The 20,260-nt window shown below is 44.4% G+C and overlaps 1 protein-coding gene across 1 annotated transcript in view; it reads right to left on the bottom strand.

The window, feature by feature from the left end:
- Window positions 1-20,260, bottom strand: part of Spmip2 (sperm microtubule inner protein 2) — a 129,988-nt gene that overhangs the window by 33,030 nt on the left and 76,698 nt on the right. The window contains exon 3 of the mRNA XM_015999594.3: window positions 16,262-16,320. Within this exon, the coding sequence (XP_015855080.1) occupies window positions 16,262-16,320 (59 nt within the window). The remainder of the gene's footprint in view (window positions 1-16,261; window positions 16,321-20,260) is intronic.

Here is a 20,260-nt window from a genome sequence, read left to right as displayed (position 1 = left end):
TAGACCACCTGCTACTCTTCTGAATTAAGGTAAATATCCATAGCGAGACACCATGTATGCCAGGCAGATGTTAGGTACATAGCTTTGTTTCTTGTGCAAATTAAGCTTTAACCCTCCTTAGGACATAAGAGCTTTTTACACACCAGGTACATCAAGCTGTGACACCGGCTGCCTAGCTACCCCTGCCCTGCCAGAAAAAACAGCACAGCTGAGTTATACTGAGACAGTTAAAAACCCTAAAGAAATACAGGCAGTTTTATTTTTACTCATGACATATACTGACATTGTAGACTCCTAACATTTTACCTAACCACTTCTAGGAATGTAGTTTGAGCACATAAATTCCCTTTTTCTGATCTATTGACCGATTTTAGCTCCTAGTTGGCCCCACCTCCTTTAATACTCCGATTTGGGTTGTAAAAGAAAGCCTGACAGTCACTGCCTGAGGTAAAGTCTTCTCTGCCTTTATGACCCTCTAAGAATTCAAGCCTGGTGACTTTGGCTGGAGAATTGCTGCTTTGTATGGGTCTATAACTGAGAACCTCCGAGACTTGAGATGACTGGAAGAATGAACTAAGATGAGGTGAGAGCTGAGGAACAAAGTTGGAAAGAACTTAGAACATGGAGAGGAAGGGACCAAGAGGAGCTAAGGATGAGAACAGGACTGAAGCTGTGTGGGTAGATTTTGACTCAGAAGAATAAAGGGTCTGGACTAAAGAACTCAGTGTACTTAGATTCATTCACGTATCCCTCAGATTAATTCTTGCCGTTAGTAGCATCTCTTCTGGAACCCTGGGGAAAAGACTATTAGAGGCTGGCCCCAGGTGTGTGTGTGTGTGTGTGGGGTGGGGTTGCTTGTTAGCTCATCACTCAGGAGACTGAGGCAAGAACATATCAAGCTTGAGGCCAACTGGGAATACACAGTGACTTCAAGGCTAGCCTGACCTACATAGTGTATCCAGCTCCCAAAACAAACAAACTGAAAAAATGTGAGTCCTAAGGGAGCTCACGGCTACTGAACTGAACAGTGAACAGAGTATAAGGGAATGTAGACATGCACAATCCATGTAGTAGTGTGTGCATGTGAGTATGCACACAGTCACACACACATATGATGAGTAATGTTTTAATAAAATTCGGGGATTTTCATCTCTTTTCCCATCTGTAATTACCCCTCTCCTCCAAGAATCCTGGTACTCATTCAAAACAGGAATGACTGAATGAGAATCTCACATTGTTGTCCATTTGCCCTAAACCATGATACATCCACAACAGGATCGGAGTAAAAATACCATGATTTCCACCAAGCTTCATGATGCTCTTTTTGTTCCAATAGTATAACCCACTAGAGAATATAAGACTATCTGTACGTCCAGTCCAGATGTCCCAAGGGGTGGAGAGCATTTACCTAGAACACGCGAGGCCTTGGGTTGAACCCCAGCCCTGAAAATGCAATCCCTTGGAATAATCCTTGTCCTTGGGCTAAACCGTAAACAGGAGATACACTCAGGTTTAAAATTTTTTTTATATATTTAAAATGACTTTATTTTGGAGTAAGGAATGATATAACCATGGCCCCGAGCCACGAGGACTTCCTGTTTTTGTTCTAGATGTTGTCATGACCATATGTGTTGAGGTGGATCTGAGGGGGCGGCACCACCTCGCCAATGTCTTACCGAACAGCTGCAAAGAGCAGCTTAGCTTCTGGGAGAAATGTCTCCAAGGCCTCAGCGCTGCTGGGCGAAGACGACATTTGTTCTGCCACCCACCATGTGATCCATCCTTGAATTTTAATGAGTTAGCCTTTGGGCTGCTAGACAGAAAACAAGCCACAGCACCCCGCACCAACCCTGCCGGCTCTGCACGCTGCCCCCGAGACTAGAAATGAACTGTTTTTTATTGTCAAATACATGATAATTGTGCTCAAAGGGAATTTGTCTGAGCATGAAAATTGCCTCTGTAAATAGCAGCGCTTTGGACTCTAAATCCAGCTGCTCTCAAGGCTCACCCTACCTATCCTTCAATTCTGGGAGGTGTATCTCAACTCCCTGATTCCTGCCCAAAGTTAAACTTTCAGGTGTGGGCTTCCACTGTCTTTAAAAGTCCTGTCGTAACTGATACTGAACTGTTGGGTTGTTACTGTGTGAACCAGCACCAAAAACCCTGTCTGTCCATAAATACTGGTTGTTTCAATATTCCTGTCGCTGCCTGCTGTCCATCAACTGTAGTGCCATTTCATGTGTCTGCTCCCCTGACCCTAACTGTCCCCTGCTAGGTAATAAGCTCTTCAAAGGCATAAGTGCATGGTATTCCCTTGGTTCTCTGTGTGTTCGTACTCTGGGTGGAGTGAAAAAGCACAAGCGATCCTGGACAAAGTTGAATCTGGATTATAGCGGACGAATACAAGATGCTGCTGAGGATCATACATGGACAAGAGCCGACATTTAAAGACAAGGTGCTGAATGGCATACAAACCACTTTCACCTCCTCAGACTGTATAAACATTTGTATGTATATCTTATCAATCTTACTTTGAAAGCTAGCCACTGTTTAGGCCAGCTGGAGTTTGTTGGACTATGTACTGTGAGGAGTAGCTGCAATATTACATTCACGAAAAGATTATACCGCATGGCTCCTGCTTCAGTTTTTCTTGGCTCCTCTATCAAGGCAGCTTATCTTTTCTTAGAGCAAGTAGAAAACCTTGTTGGTGTGAACACAGGCTCTCTGGCCTCCAGCCTCCCTCCAGCCTCCCTTGGTCCTTTGGGAGAAGGCAGAACAGTGGGCCTCTGGTTGGTCACACTCTCTCTAGTAGCTATCTGAGACTTTGCCTTGAATCCTCAAGACGCCTCCTCCCTTCCGATTGCCAATATTCTCATCAGTTCTTGATAGGACAGTCTTGAGACTTCACTTACTGTTGCATTGTTCTCCTAAGAGTTATTAAAAGCCTGAATTTTCTGTTATCTCTATTTTTACCACCACTTAAAAAGAAGAGCAAAGCTACATGTTCACAAACACATACATACACAAGTCTTCACGGAAAACACCAAGGCCATCACCTAAGTGCCATCCGTCCCCACCTCACACATGTACCAGCACACTGGCTCCCTTCAGTCAATGAGGGCGCTTTCTTCTCTCCAAGGCCACCTTCACCTGTGGTCTTGAATCTGCAAATGCATCCCTTTCTCCCTCCCTCCCACCCTGCCTCCTTCCCCCTCTCTCTCCCTTCCTCCCTCCCTCTGTCCAAGCATCCCTCCACAGCCTTCATCTCTGATGCAGGACCTCATGACGCCCCGAGCACCTGGGGGGTCCTTCAGCTGTGTGCATGCTCTTCCCTCTCTCATCCAAACTTTTCAAAATTCATGGTGTGTGTGTGTGTGTGTGTGTGTGTGTGTGTGTGTGTGTGTGTTCCATTTACCTGCCACCCCTAACCCCTTCTCTGTGTTTCTGTCCCTCCCCCTCTCCTCCTTCCCCCAAATTGTTCTAGTCTTGCTTAGACCATTTTCAACTTCCTTTCTGCTTTCTTCAGTGGACACAGTTCAGTTCATAGCTTATATTAATTTTGAATGATGGTCTTCCAGATTTCACTCTGTTTCTGATTTTCTTTCTTTTTTTTTTTTTTGTTTCTCTTTCTTGTAAACCAGTTTTAATTTCCTGCAAACATGCTTTCATTTTCTCTGATCTTATTACATATTTTCAGATGTGACTTAATCTGACAAGCACGGAGCTTCACACCACCTGAAAACACGAGAGATGCTTTAGACACACCTGAACTCATCATCTTATGCCCCTTCCTCCAGTAAAGGAGATGCTCCTGTACTGAGCCTGAGTGATACAACTGTCCAGTCATCCGAACTACAAGTAGGGTTTTCCTTGCCTGACCTTTGCCTTTGTTGCCTGTATTTAATACTGAACTCTTGCTAATTTCATTTTATTTGTTATCGTCTCTTGTCTTTAATTTTAATTTTTGTGTGTATGTGTGTATGTACCTATGTGTCTGTAGTGTACCACATGTATGCAGTGCCCATGGAGGCCAGAAGGTGTTGGATTTCCTGGAATTAGCTCACTGGCAGTTGTAAGCCAAATGATGTTGGTGAATATAAGAATATCGAAAACAACCACGGCCGTGCCTTGTTCCTAGTTTTAAAAAACCGAATGGATGGTAACTTATCCTAGTTAGCTTTAACTGTCAACTCAACCTAGAGTCACCTGGAAAAGGAGTCTCAGTTGAGGGATTGCTCGGATCAGACTGGCCTGTGGGGATGTCTGTGGAAGACTGTCTTGATTGTTCATTGATACAGAAGGGTCAAGTTCACCATGGGTGGCACCATTCCCCAGGCTGGTGGTCCCAGGCTATCTAAGAAAGCTACGGAAGCACAGACATGAATGGGTGAGCCAGCAAGGAACATTCCTCCATGGTTTCTGCTTCAGGTTCGTGGGGTCGATTTCTGCCTTGACTTCCCCTAATGATACCTGGGAATGTAAGCCAAATAAATCCTTTCCCCTTCTAAGTTTTTTTTATAACAGCAACAGAAATTAGAGCCTACCCATACTATATCTTCTTCCCCCCCTCCCCTTTTTCTTTTCTTTCTGTGAGCTCTTTTCTGTCATAATCTGTTTGGCTGGGACTAACATTTTAGTTCAACTGTTTATTTGTAGACTGCACGCCATGCTTTGATTGCCACAAACCATTTTGTAAGGTCCTGCATCCACTCCCTGGGCAGTCCTGCAAATGCTCTAAATGCAACCGTTCTGGTGTCTGGGATGCTGTAGGATGTAGATGACAGGCCAGGGAACAGACAGTCCCTCTTTCTTCACACCTATGACAGATAGATAGGTTTAACTCCCACTGTCTGTGCTGCCAGGAATTGGCAGGGAAACACCATGTTCTGAAATGAACTGGATTTCTCCTCACTTAGGCAGCCACTAATAGACTAGTAAGTTCTCTTAAGTAACGTCACCTTCCTTTTTTAGCTGCCTTTATTGCTAATGAGCACCCCTTCAAAGCCAGCTGCATCTTGTCCTTTTGCTCTAAATGCTCCATGATGAGGAGGACATGCATTCATTCAACAAACACACACATCCATCCTGCATTGGTTCCTCATGGCACACCCTGGGATTGCAATTAAATCATCAGTCATATATCTGACTGCTCCTGCCCTGGGAAATATGGGAAGGTGGAAGCTATGGCTGTCTCCTGAGTCCTTAGGCCTAGCAGGTACCTGGTGCCATACTCAGCACTTGGCTATTTTTTTTTAATTCTAAAGTTTCTTTTTAAAATTATTACATTTAAGTGTGTGTGTGTGTGTGTGTGTGTGTGTGTGTGTGTGTATAAAATATGTGCATGAAAATACATGACACAGTTCATGTGTGGAGATCAGAGAACAACAACATGGGGAGATAGTTCTCTCCTTCCACTATGTGGGTCCCGGAGATCAAAGCCAATTCCTGAAGGTTGGTTGCAAGCACCTTTTCTCACTGAGCCATCTCGATGGCCCCTTGGCCAAATTTGGAATGTATAATCAGCACCAACAATCTCTGTGGCTCTGCAACAAGGACTTCCTTCCACGGGAGCCTGGGATGGGCCCGCTACCAGATGAGCTTCCGGGAAAACTTTCCCCCACGCTTCCCTGGACAGAGGCAAGTGTGGGAGAAGGGGGCACAGAAGAACAGGAGGAAATTCTTTAGATGAGAGACCCAAAGGGCCAAGGTAAGAATGGATGATGACGTCCTCAAAACAATTGCAGAACTTAGTTTAGTAAATTGGCATGCTGTCAAGGCACCTTCTAGATATTTACGCTTACACCCACAGACCTGACGGCTCTCAGTGCTGTTCAGGGAAGCCCCTTTTAGCAATGGACAGCAGTCAAAGGAGAGATGCAGAACTGGTCCCAGTGCTGAGAGTGAAAGACTTTAGAGCTCAGCCCTGAAAGGGACATCTATATCCTACGTTCACCCCTCCAGCACCACCAAGGCTCCGGGCGCATCACGGAAGAGGAGGTGGAAAGAACATAAGAGCCGGAGGATGGGAAAGTGTTTGGTGCTGTCTTCCGGACACGGCGTGGCTTTTGCCATCAGGAACTTACAGCTGCTGTGGTCACTTACACAAGGTCAGGCCAGTCAGAACCCCAGCACAGATGGGTAGATGATCTCCAGGCCCTGCACCTCACTGAGGAGCTACTGGCAGGAAACAGCTGGGGTGGGGAGGGAAAATGGCTGTGCTCTCACTACTAGGCTTCCCATTCGGCAGTGGATGGCCCCACACCCACACTGGACTCGGCGGGTTGTTTTAAAAAGAATAACATAAGGTGGTGGCGCACGCCTTTAATCCCAGCACTCGGGAGGCAGAGGCAGGCGGACCTCTGTGAGTTCCAGGCCAGCCTGGGCTACCAAGTGAGTTCCAGGAAAGGCGCAAAGCTACGCAGAGAAACCCTGTCTCGAAAAACCGGAAAAAAAAAAAAAAAGAATAAGACATCATAAAGTTGAGAAGGGGAGGGGATACAGGAAGAGCTAGAGGGTGAAAATTCAGAGTCCACATGATCGTATACATGTATGAAATTCTCAAAAGTAAAGAGCAAAATTGTAAAAGAGAAAAGGAAATAAGTTGATGTATAAGAAAAAAAAAGGCAGAATTTTGCTACTTTCTGTTTCTGAAAAAAAAAAAAAAAAAAAAAAATCCCTCCAATGCTCCAGACACTGACAGCCTTAAAAATAGAAAGTTGTCAAAAATTTATGGATGTTTTGAGGAAAATAACTCCAAGAAACAAGCACACATTTATCTACCAATACATTTTTAAATAGTGGCTGTCATTAAGTCTGCTAGCTTAACAACTGGTTTTGGCAGGATTTCTTAAGAATAACAGGCACTTTCTACATGGCACCCAGCTGATGCTAAATAAAGGAATACCGTACACCTGCCTGAAGAAACAGACAGCCTTCCTTATTCGGGCCCAAGAAGGTTTCCTTGGCACCAAAAGTCCTGGTTTTAGCTAGAAATTTTCTTCAATTTAGGAGTCCCAGTGATTACAATTCCATTGCTGTTTTCCCATACTATGATTAATTATTATTTTTTGCCAAGCAAAATATTTGTACATGGACTTAAAATGGTGCTTTTTAACATTTTTCTCCAAAGGAATTTAAATACAGACTGCATCTAAGGAGTGCTAAACATCTCCCTATAGCGAGAAATCCAAGGGTGTCTGCTTAAGGGGCATGGGGAGTTTTTAAGAACATTAATTGGAGAAAACAACTCACTAAACGGAATAGGCAAATAAAAATCGTCGCAGGGTCCCTGAAGGCTGAGGTCCTGTCCCACACTGCTCCTGCCACCTGAGTCAGTCCTCATCATCCAAGCCCAGGAGTGGGGTACGGACCGGGATTGGCGCAGGTGCCCCTCAGCTTAATCTAGCCCCGAGGCCACCGTAAGGGCTGGTCCTTCAAGGTCATAGGTGGAACAGGTACCCACTACACTCCCCTCCTTTCTCTGCTACCCTTCCCAGCATGCCTCCAAAGCTGCTATGAGCTTCTCGTCCGCAGCATCCCGCTTTGCCTGCTCTTTCTGCATGGATGCTTCTCCAGGCCCCCGGGGCTGGCCGCGGTCCAGGCTCTTTTTTTCCTTTACCGCCATCTGAGTAAACACTTTGCCTGTGCTGATACCTTGTCTCCCGATCGGAGTCCTTTGTCCTTGTGTCTCTCCTTGGCTAGACACTTTCTGAGGGAAAATGCTTGATGGTACAGCTTTTAATTTCACGGTTTTGAAAATGCCCGTTTTCTCCCTCCTCCCTGGCTGAACATGGAGTCCTACGCCGCGGGTCTCGTCCATCCTGCTAGGGCCCGCACCGCAGCAGATGGGAAGGCTAACATGCTGCTGAGGGCTGCTGGTCTCCTGGGCGTACCTGCTTTCCTCTGGGTGTTTCCTGAACTCTCTTCATCCCCATGAAGTTCCTCAACGACACACCTCAGCAACATGTGTTTGTTTTCAGTCACATTTGATGAACGATTTCAATCTGGAAATCATTTCATTCCCTTGCGGGACATTTTCTTGAATTACTGTTTTTCTCATTCCTGTTCGCCCTGGTCTCTTTCGGGATCGTTTATTCATCAAGTATTAGAAACGTTAATGTCTGTATGTTTTCCTCATTCCGTTTTCATATCATGGAGTTTTTTTTTTTTGTTGTACCTTCTGGGGGAATCGACTCAGCTAGCTACCTAGTGTGGATTTTCTATCCTACATCTAATCTTTATACTGATTGTTTTCAACTAATCATAAGGACTTAAAATAGCTTTCATATATTATTTAACTACTTCACATGCACACAATGTATTTTAATCCCATCATCCTCATCTCCCCTCTCCCACTTCCTCAAGACCCCCAAAAGTCTCCTTCCCATCCATTTCCACGCCCTACTGTCCCACTCCTTTGTTTGTTTGTATGTTTGTTTGTTTTTGTAGCTCACCGGATCCAACGAGTACTGCTCGCTTAAACGTTGGCATACCCTGTTGGTTTGCTCTGAGGCAGGTAACCACAGTCTCAGTGAGTCCATGAGTTCAACAGCCATGTCATGTCCAGAAGACAGACTCTCCCAGCACCCCTCCCCCCCCCCATCGTCCCACTCTTACATTCTCTCTGGCCTCTCTTCACTGACATTATCTGATCCTTGGGGGAGAGTTGATACAGATGTCCTGTGTAGGGAGGGCTAAGAGCAGTCAACAGTCACTAATTCTCACAGCCGTGAGTTTCCGCATTAACCAACCGCTGCCCATACAGAGAGGAGTTCTCTGACCAAGGTTGAGAGCGGCACTAATTTGTGGGTAATAATGTTCAGAAAGCAGCATATCCATGTAGCAGTAGATGTCGGTTTGCACCCCCCCCCCCAGGCCTATGTCCTCCGGAGTCTTGTTCTTTTAGCCAGGTTTACAGTCCCAGGTATGAGTTCCTGCCTATGGAAAAGGCCTTAAATCCAATTAGAAAGTGGGTGGTTACCCCATACACTTCATGTCACAGCAGGCAGGAGGTTTTGAGGTCAGTGCCAGCTTGATTTCTTTCTGTCTTTGAGTCTTTGGCAATAGAATCCTAGAGTGTAACTATTTAGTCATGATGGACAAAGAACAACAGTGGCAATAGCCTGTATTGTTTGGGGAGCATCTGGGGCCAGTATCCCACAATGAGGACTTTAATAGACACACTTTATTTACTATTTCAAAGCACTTCTTTAACTAAGGAATAATACTTACAAATTGAGTGCCTGATTTGCTAATCATAGTTCCAGTTTATCTCTTGTTTTAGAGACCCATTCATTGACTTCCTCTTATACCTTCAAGATTGTTTTGGGTGATGAATTTATGGTTCCGTTATGCACTGAGTCCGTGATATATACAAAACACTGTCCTAAGTGCTATACTTGAAACGATGCAGTCTGTGCCATCACCCTGCATAGGAGATTCAGTTACCATCACTTTAAAGGCTGGGAAATCGAGGCCTTACTTAAATAACTTGTCTGAAGAGTCACAGCCAGGAGGTAGTATATACCAAGACCTGGTAAATGTAAGTGAAGCAATGAAAAACATCAAAATACTTCTCTGTCTCACAGGGAGGGTGAACATGCAGCAAAGCTGAGTCCATCTCAGAAACAGAGCAGACTCTTGCCTCCATTATGCCGATGCGCAACCGTTCAGGGCTGGTGACACTGACTCAAATCATCCTGCTCCCCACACTGCCTTTTCTGAGGCCACCGCTAACCCCAAATGCTCATCTGCTGGTTTCCTTGCTTTCTCTGTTTACTGGTGTTGAGTATTCCTCCTTGAGTCTTCACTCACTGCTCTCACCCTCCACAGTCTCAAGGGACCTGCTCTCAGGCTCCCTTGCTTGCTCCAGTGTCTTCCATGTAGCTGGCCCTTGTGTGAGAAACCCTGCTCACAAGGCTCAGCCTCTTCTCTCCCCTGTCTAAACTTGGGGTTCTTAGTTCTGACTGTTCACCATAGGCAGTAAGGAAGATCTACTTAAAACACCCAAGCCCAGATCAATGGAATCAGTCAACTTAGATGGAAGTATTAGTGTGGTGATTCAGTTTCTTCACCATCAACTTGCTGGTAACATTACCTATGCTTTATGAAAGTATGGTCTGTCTGTGCTTACCTGTCATTATGGAAGACATCATCTCAGTCTACCTTCTTTAAAAGCTCAATTGAGTCCCAGCCCTCTCTAACCACACTTCATTTTGCCTTGTCTGAAGATCCAAGATGAGTCTGTACAAGTGAAATGTCTTGTAGCTGATCTTGTCACAACTGTTCCCGTCACCTCCTACCCATTCTCCACACAGCATTCCAACTTTCTAAGAGTGACCTTAGCAAAGGATATGGATCATGTTCCTTCTCACTTAACCCCCACCCCCAGTGAGATCCCTTTGTTCTCAGATTTAAAATCTAAATTCTCCAAACAGGTCCACAAGTTTCCAGCAAGTCTATCCCCTGCCTTCCCACTCTCCTGGGACTTCCTGTGATCCAGGCCTGGATCCTAGTTTGATGTGCTTTTCCTGACTGGCTCAAGTAGCTCCTGGTGCCCGGATAAATTCATACTCACCCTTTCACTATCACCTTGATAACAGACCAGATTCATATAATTGTACATAAACTTATGAATGAGAGGAGATAAGTTGTAACAAGATAAGTGTACTGAAAAGCATTCCTGGGTTAACCAACATGAACTTTATCTAAAGCAGTATTGGTTTGCTTCTTCAGAAACCCTTCAATCCTTTGACCCCTAGCCCAGATGCTTTAATTTTTTTTAATTTAATTTATTTATCCAGCACCTCCCACTGTATTCAGGCTGGACAAGGCAATCCAGCATGAGGAATAGGTGCTCAAGAGCCAGCTAAAGCACCGGGGACAGCCCTTTCTCCCATTGCCGGGAGTCCTACAAATGGACCAAGCTTCACAACTGTCACAAAAATGCAAAGGGCCTAGGTCAGTCCCATGCAGACTCCCTGGTTGTTGGTTCAGACTCTGTGAGTTCCCATGAGGCAGGCTAGCTATTTCTGTGGGGTTTCCTGTGATGTCCCTGTTCCCCCCTGGCTCCTACAATCAATCCTTCTTCCCTCTCCTCAGCAGAACTCCCAGAGCTTGGCTCAATGTTTGGCTGCGGGTCTCTGAATCTGTCTCCATCTGTCACTGGATGAAGGCTCTCCGATGACAACCAGGGTAGTCACCAATCCGATCACAGGGGATGGCCAGTTCAGGCTATGCATCCACTGCGGCCAGGAGTCTCAGCTGGAGCGCTCCTTGTAGACTTGTGGGAGTTTCCCTTGCATCAGGTTTCTATCTGACCCCCAAAAGCCGCCCTTTCCAGTCATCTCTCTCAGCACTCACCCCCTCTACCCACCCTCTCACCCATCCCTCAAGTTCTCATGTCCACCCACCATCAGTCCACCCAGATCTCTTCTATTTCCCCTTCCCAGGGAGATCCATGCATCCCAACTTGGACACTTCTTGTTATCTAGCCTCTCTGGTTCTGCGGATTGTAGCATGATTATCCTTTCCTTTACCGCTAATATCTACTTATGAGTGAGTACATACCATGTTTGTCTTTCTGGGTATAGGTTACCTCACTCAGGATGATCTTTTCTCAGTCCATCCATTTGCCTTCAAATGTCCTGATGTCATTGTTTTTAACAGCTGAGTCAATACTCCATTGTATAAATGTGCCACATTTTCTTTATTCATTCTTCAGTTAAAGGGCATCTATGTTGTTTCCAGGTTCTGGCTATTATGAATAACTCTACCATGAACATAACTGAATAGTGTTCTTATGGTATGATTGATCATCCTTTGGGTATATGCCCAAGAGTAGTATCATTGGGTCTTGAGGTAAATTGATTCCCAATTTTTTGAGAAATCACCATATTGATTTCCAAAGTGGCTGTACATGTTTACACTCCTGACAGGAATGGAAGAGTGTTCCCCTTGCTCCACATCCCCTCTCCAGCATAAACTGTCATTTGTGTTTTTGATCTTAGCTATTCTGACAAGTGTAAGATGGAATCTCAGGGTCATTTTGATTTGCATTTCCATGATGGCTAAGGATGATGAACATTTCTTTATGTATTTCTCTGCCATTTGAGATTCTTCTGTTGAGAATTCCCTGTTTAGGTGTGTGCCTCATTTTTTAATTGGATTATTTGTTATTCTGATGTCTAGTTTCCTGAGTTCTTTATATATTTTCAAGATCAGCCTTCTGTCAGATGTAGAGTTGATGAAGATCTTTTCCAATTCTGTAGGCTTCTGTTTTGTCTTTTTAGTTTTATGAAGTTCCATTTATTAATTGTTGATCTTAGTGTCTGTGCTGCTGGTATTCTATTCAGGAAGTTGTCTCCTGTGCCAATGCATTCAACAGCCCAGGTTCTCACCCAAAGGTCTGTGTAAATACTTTTTATAATGAGATTTTTGTATCACAAACTGTGATTATAATTTTTTTAGACAAGCTGTCTTGTCACCCAAACTGGCTTCAAACTAGCTACATAGCTAAGAGTGATCTCGACCTTCTGATCATCCCTTCATTTCTCAGATGCTGGTATAACAGACATGACCCGCCATTCCTGGTAATTTTCTCCCCTCGACCCGCTTGGCTGTTTTTAAAACAGTGTCTTGCTACACAGCCTTGGTTGTCTTGGTACTCCCTAGATAGCTCAAGTTGACAAACTTAGAGTAGTCTGGGACTGGAATGATGGCTCAGTGATTAAGAGCACTGGCTGCTCTTCTAGAGGACCCAGGTTCAATTCTCAGCACTCACATAGCAGCTCACAACTTTCAGGAACTCCAGTTCTGTATCAGATGCCCTGTTCTGGCCTCATCATGTACTGTGCATACACATGGTACACAGGCATACACGCAGGCAAAGCATCCATACACATAAAAATTAATGTTAAAAAGTGTTTTAAAAAAACTAAAAAGTATGTTTGTTCCCCAGTACCCCACATATACACAAACACCAAAAAAAAAAAAAAAAAAAAAAAAAAAAAAAGGCACGAATGTTGCCTTAAAAAAAAAAAAAAGCCATATGGTTCTTTTAATGCCCCCTCATCCTCTAGAATACAGGTTATGAGGAACGTATACACAAAGCCTGGCTTGTTCGCTATTGTGATTATGGACTCTAGCGAGATTTTCAGTTGGGGAAGTGCTGAATTTGGGTACTACTGCTGCACTAGAAATACAGTGCATGGAAACTTCCTGGGAGGCTGAACACTACTTTGCCCAGAAAAGAGAAGCCCTCAGTCCGGCCAAACAACAAAGGTTGTAGACACCTCTGCACCCAAGAGTTTAGTACCCTAGCCGGAGTACCTTGACAGCTCAAGAGCAAGGCAGAGAGGTTTCTAAGCCGTACATGTGTCTCTCGTCAAAAGACAGAAGTGTCTTCCAAGGCACTTGTGTCTGACTTGTTAGAATCAGGACCTCCCCTAGAGATCATAGAAGAATCTAGAAACTACCAACATTTAAAGAAATTTAACTTCTCTATAATTTTTTGTTATGATCCTATTTATTAATTTGTACTTTCTATGGTTTGAATGAGTGTTCCTCTAAGGCTCATATGTTAAAGGTTGGTCCTCAGTCTATGAGGTGGCTGAGCCTTTAAGGGGCTAGGAGTATATATTGCTCAGTGGTATAAAGTAAGGTCATGATTAAGATCCTGGACTTGGTCCCCAGGATCCCAAAAATAGAGAAGAAGGAGGAGGAGGAGGAAGAGAGAAAAGAAAAGAAAGAAAGGGAAAAAGAAGTGGGGAGACAGAAAAAAGAAATAATAATAATACCTAGAACCTCATACGAGGTCTTGTGGCCATTGGGTATATGCCCTAAACTGGATCTTGGGACCCTAGTTCTTTCCTCTCTCTTTCATGGGCTTTGCTCTACCATGAGATTTCCACCATGATAAACAGCTTTGCCTAAAGGCAACAAGTCTAACTGATCATGTACTAGAACCTTTACAGTTCGGAACCAGAATGAACCTTTTCTCTCAATAAGTTGATTGTCTCCCAGGGAGTTGTCATAGTCATAGAAAACTGACTAACACAGCAGTCACTCAGGCAGCTTGGTTTGGGTATTTTCCTCCTTAAGTTTATGCTCAGTTTCCCAACTTAATTCACAGTCCCCTAAGTACAAGGATTTTTTTTTTCATAAACATCTTGCATTTTATGTCTCGGTACTATCCATAGAATAGTCTCTAGAAATAAAGGTAACATTTTCTCTCTAGGAAAAACATTCACAGCTTCGATGTTTCTCAGATACTTTCCAAGAAGGTGTTCATACTTAAAGAGTGTAGCACATTCACACTTTTATCACCAAGAGTCGTTAAAGGTGTCCTTAATTTCCGGTAGCCTCTCTCTGGCAGTTTTCTTTGCTGGGAAATAGTTGATAAAGTATTTACAGTAAGCGATGCTGTTCAAACAGGGAATTTCTCACACAGAACGTGTGCTTTTCATGCAATGCGGTGCAACTCTGTCTGTGTGGCTTTACACAGACAGGAGCAGCGGCTGTGCCTAGCAAGTCACAGATGTTCCCCAGTGAGACCTTCTGACAGTACCTGATAGGCTTTTTAAAATATTTATCTGATTCTATTTTATGTCAATGAATGCTTTGCCTGCTTATATGTATGAGGACCATGTTCACACTTGGTGCCGGTGGAGGTCAGAAGAGGGCATCAAGTCCTCTGGAACTGGAGTTATGGATGGTTGTAAGCCACCACGTAGGTGCTGGGAACCAACCCTAGGTCCTCTACAAGAGCAGGAAGTACTCATAACTATGAAGCCATCTTTCCAGCTGCCATCCAGTAGGCTTTTGACAAGGGGGCTTGAAGTGACTTTCGATATGATCTGTTTTATGTTAATAGAAGAGACAAAAATCTAATGTTTTTGTACATGCTAATAACTGTATCCTTTAAGAATAAAAACTGCCGGGCGGTGGTGGCGCACGCCTTTAATCCCAGCACTCGGGAGGCAGAGGCAGGCGGATCTCTGTGAGTTTGAGGCCAGCCTGGGCTACCAAGTGAGTTCCAGGAAAGGCGCAAAGCTACACAGAGAAACCCTGTCTCGAAAAACCAAAAACAAAACAAAACAAAAAAAAAAAAAAAAAAAAAAAAAAAAAAAAGAATAAAAACTGGAGAAAAACAGGTTTTTTTTCTTCCCAGAGCCCCACCCCCACAAATCCATAGAGACGACGCTATTACATCACTAGTCTGATCTCCTTCGGGCATCTGGATTGTGTTCCATTCAGACAAGACCCCAGTATTTGCTCTTTCCTCATAATTCAACACACCTGGAGCTACACATGTTTAATTTTTGTTCATGGCTACTTTAAGACAATATGAATTCAAGACATTATGTGGCTTCAGTAAGATAATGTTTATTAACCAAGGCTACATATTATTGTGGTTTCTAGGCCAACAGTATGAAATAAGATCATATATATATATATATATATATATATACACACACATATATATACACACACTATATATATATATATATATATATATATATATATATATATATATATATATATATTCCGCACAGAAAACATACTTACAAAGTTAAAATGAATCCTCTCATCAGTGTCCAGTCTTATTAGCTGCAGGATGGCATCTCTTTCCCTCCCTGTAATCTAGCACATTCTTTACTATGCTACTTTGCTCTGGGGTGGTCTTCCTGTGCGCTGTGAATATGTGTTGCTGTCATCGGTTGAAGAATAAAGCTGCTTTGGCCTATGGCAAGGCAGGATAGAGCCAGGTGGGAAAATCCAAGCAGAGACACAGGAGAAGAAGAGCGGAGTCTGGGGGAAGCCAGCCAGCCACCAAAGGAGCAAGATGCCAGCAGACTGGTAATACCAGGACCCCGTGGCAATACATAGATTTATAGAAATGGGTTAATTTACATGGTAAGAGCTAGTTAGTAATAAGTCTGAGCAGCAGGCCAAATGGTTTGTAATTAATATTAAGCCTCTGAGTGATTATTTTAAAATTGGCTGTGGGACCAGGCGGGATAGAGAAAAAAAAAAAAACAAAACCCAATTACTCTGTCCTTTCCCTAATTAGACTGGCAGAAAGTAAAATTTATTCTGTTCATTAGAAATAAAAATCTGTGACTTACCTCCCACACAAATCTATATGAAGGAATAAAAATAAAACGATAGTGTGATTTTTTTTCAAAACTGGAAAATAAGCTGTCCCTAACTTAGGGAAGAAGCTAGTTGAAGAATTTAAAATACGTTCACATGTACTTACCATGGGTTTTGATAACGGTGGCTTAGTTTGTCGGTCTGCCAACAACTTAGTTCTCCAGCCTGTAAAAGGAGGAAAACCAATTCAGTGTCATTCCTTGGTAGACAGGGGGGTCTCACGGGTCTGAAGTCTACACATCTCTATTCTGCCTCAAAAGGAAGTCAGGTTGGAATATGGAGCAGGAATGCTAAATTCAGCTAAAAGAAAATCAGTGGATACCACTCACCCGAGGTTGCTTGCCCTGGACGGGGGAGGAGGAAGCGCCCGGCAGGCGCCATTATGGTGAGCCAATATGTAGTAGGGTATTAGAAAGAGAGAGAGAGGCAGGCTGGCTCCTGTCCTGTGGAGAGAGGCAGACCTGAAGAGGTGAGGAATGGGCTAATGTGGGAGGCCTGCTTGTCACCCTGGGCCATGATGACGTCCAGGCCTGGGCTGCTGCCAAGGGCCATGCCTGGGTCTGTGGCCCCTCTGCAGCCGGGGTCTGTGTTAACCACCTGGGATGCTGGGGTTCTGAGCCACCACCTGACCATGTTGGGGTCCGAGGGACGTGCTGCTGCAGGGCCATGCTGATCTGAGTGGCCTGTGCTGCCACCCAGAGCCAGGGAGCTGTCTGGGCCTGAGCTGCCGCAGAAGGCCATGTCTGGGACCGTGGCTCTACCACAGGCCGGGCATGAGTTAATGTCTGTGCCTCCTGTTACCACCAAAGACCGTTCAGATGCCCGGTGTCCGGGCTGACACCTGAGGCCTTGGTGGTGCCTGAGGATCAGGCTGCCGCCAGAGTCATACAGATCAGGTCTGCAATGCCCCTGGGGCCATAGTGACATCAGGGCCCAAGCTGCAGCCGGGGGGGGGGGGGGGGGTGTCATGTCTGGGTCCTTGGTCCGGCCTAGGGTCTATATTGATGTCCAAGGCTCTGCTCCTGTTGCCATTGAGGGCTGTGAGGCTGCCCGGGGTCTGGGCCAACATCTGGGGCCATGTTGGAGTCCAGAGACCACGTTGCTGCTTAGCCCGTTTGGATATGAGAGGCCTTAGCGGCCACTGAGGACCATGGAGACAACTGGCACCAAACGGCTGCTGCTGGTCATGTCTAGGTCCGTGGTCCTGATGCAGCTGGGGCCTGTGTTGATGTCCGTTTGTCCACGTTGCCACAGGAGCGCATGCAAGTGTCGAACAATGTGTTTGAGTACTAGGGCCGCGCTGCTGCGGCTGGGTCACTGGAGAATTGGCCCCACCCCCAGCCATGGGTGTGAGAGAGCCGGCGCTGCCCCTCACCTAAGGGGGGTGGATCTAACACCCCAGACTGACCAGCTCAGCTACCATCCAGACACACACCCAGGGTTTTAAGTCAGCACTCTCCGACATCTATCCCATCTATGACCTGCTGGATCTCCAGGTTTTCCTTGGTGTGTGGGGATGGATGCTACAGGAGTGAAGGGTAGATACGGAGGGACTGGGAAATGAATGGGATTTGGGTGCATGATGTGTAATTCCCAAAGAATAAAAAAAATATGTTTAAAATTAAAAAAAGAAAGAAAGAAAATCAGTGGAGGTGATCACTGTTGCTTCCTGACCCAAGAAGAAGCTGTTGCTCCGAGCTCCACTCCCTCTGTGTGAATGGAAAGGGCTGGGGCACTGGCCAGGGTCCCTGACTGTTCCCGTGTCTTTCTGACTCGGTAAGGAAGCTGCACGGTGGACTGTCAGCCATCACTTAAGTGGGCAGTTGAGGGCTCTTCAGAGTTAGCAAATGCGATAGTAGAGGAGGAAAGAGCTGGCATCAGATGCCGGTGGCAGATAGTTCTCAGATAGTTGAGAAACTATTTGGTAGCTAAATATCAGTTTCACATTTAAAAGAGAAAAGCATGAAATCCCGCACCCTCCTGTGTACACTTGAATGATGTATTATTCCTGAATGAATGATCTCTATGTTCCAGCTCCTTTCCCCCATCTTATAAAGAAGGCAGGAAACAAGGGTGTCATGTTCATATTCAGAGGGGTTTAGAGCTACAATCACGTCTCAGTTTTCTGTACTACGGTTGAAAAACTACAACATGAAATATTGAAAAGAATTTCACTTCTGCTTCGGAATGCAGTTTTAAAATTTGTATTGACAGGAGGTGCCAGATTCATAACAGCTCAGAAAGTAGCAATAACCATGAAACGTCAGCAGCAATTGGCAACCCCAGATGGTCTCCCATCCTTCCCTCTTCCTCAGGCGTTAGCTTGGAATGGCTTTGCCGCCTGCCTAATAGTTATTTGTGCTCTATGTCCTTAACGTACCTGCTTGCTTGGGTGACCCAACATGGCAGTCTTGCCACCACACAGAAGCAAGTGTACAAAGGAAGAAGTCAGAGAGGAGTCTGATGCAGTTACCCATTAGTCACCGGACAACATGGAAGCAGTGATCCGCAAACGATGGAGAAAGGTCATGGTATCCGTGGATGCCCAGCCTACAATTCCCTGAAAACCAAACCGACACACTAATTCAAAAGTAATTTTATGGTCTTCTTTGGATGATCTTCTTTGGTCTTTTGCCACTCAATGTTTAATATCAAAAGCATGGCATCGTCTTAGTGGGGAAATAGAAGATATCTCCGCTTCTCTTAGCGCTACGAGTATTAATGTCAAAAGCATTGCATTTTCTTAAATACGATTACCCTTGTATTTTAATTAATTATTTTTTCTTTTTCAAGACAGGGTTTCTTTGTGTCCCTTGCTGTCCCGGAACTCTCTATGTATAAAAGGCCGGCCTCGAACTCACAGAGATCTGCCTGCCTCTGCCTCCCAAGTGCTGGGATTAAAGGTGTGCCCCACCACTGCCCAGTGTATTATAATTTATTAACAAAACACACTGTGATTTATTTCATTAGCCATGCTCAGTGAGGCGTTAAGCCTAATGATTCACAATCATGTAAAACATTACATTGGTCCATTGTTCATAATAAGGAAAATATTGATCTGCAGATTAGTTCAGATGGGGATGTTATTCGGGCAGTGCACTTTGCCTGATAGGCACAGGTCCTACATTTCATCCCAGAACTACAGATACACAAACAAGAATCTAACATGTTTATACAATCCACTAATAAATAATACCTTTGTGAAATTTTTATATATCCTCTGAAATTTTTCAATTAACAAATGTAATTATAGGTCCAAATGAAGCCATGTTTAAATAAGTCTAGGTATTAGCAAAAGAGAAATGCCTGCCAGTAACAGCTAGCCATCGTGAGCTAAACACGTTTTCTGAAGGAGTAAGCCTGCTAAATTTGAGTTAAATTAATGGCATGCATCTGGGACTGGTTCTACTGAGAAGCCCCTGTATTCTCAGCCCACCTCTAGCGTAGCCCTGCCATACTCAGGTGATCTTTGGGGTTGTTTGTGAGAGGAATCCTTGCTTTGTTATGATAGTCCACGATGCTTTTTTGAGGGTATCTGATTTAGCTTTCCTTGTTGGAAAGGACCATGTAATCCATTTCTGCAACTATGGGCTTTTTTTTTTTTTTTTTAATCAGTAGACCGGGTACAATGTGACATATTTCAAGAATGTGTACACACTAAGGTTTTCTTCTCCAACCTCCCTCAGTGGTAACACTGGGCTCTCAGTACCAAACAGTGGAGTGGAAAAAAATCCCCTCCGGCTACCTTTTGTTATGCTAATGTGTTTGTTCTCCATTTGCCTTAATTTGCAAAATATTACTGTTAACCCCTTAGGTGTCTTTCTTCCCACAGCCAGTGATAAGCACCCGCATTGTTGTGGCTCAGCCACTAAACTGCATAATGTTGCCTGTTTTAGGCTGGATTTATTGAATCAAGAAAGGCACAAAGGTCTTTGCAAGAATGGGGCATCTGAAGTATTCATTTTAATTCAGAGCAAGGGTTGAAACAGAACAATTCTTTCTGGAAAATGTCAGTGTTTAAGGCTTAGATTCTGTGATGCATATTTTCTGTCAAAATAAATAAATAAAGAGCAATGCAGAAACCCACATTTCATTTTATGTCCTG

This window comes from Peromyscus maniculatus, chromosome 6 (genome assembly GCF_049852395.1).
Source record: "Peromyscus maniculatus bairdii isolate BWxNUB_F1_BW_parent chromosome 6, HU_Pman_BW_mat_3.1, whole genome shotgun sequence".
Lineage (NCBI taxonomy): Eukaryota > Metazoa > Chordata > Mammalia > Rodentia > Cricetidae > Peromyscus > Peromyscus maniculatus.
This window is presented reverse-complemented; position numbering and strand designations above follow the sequence as displayed.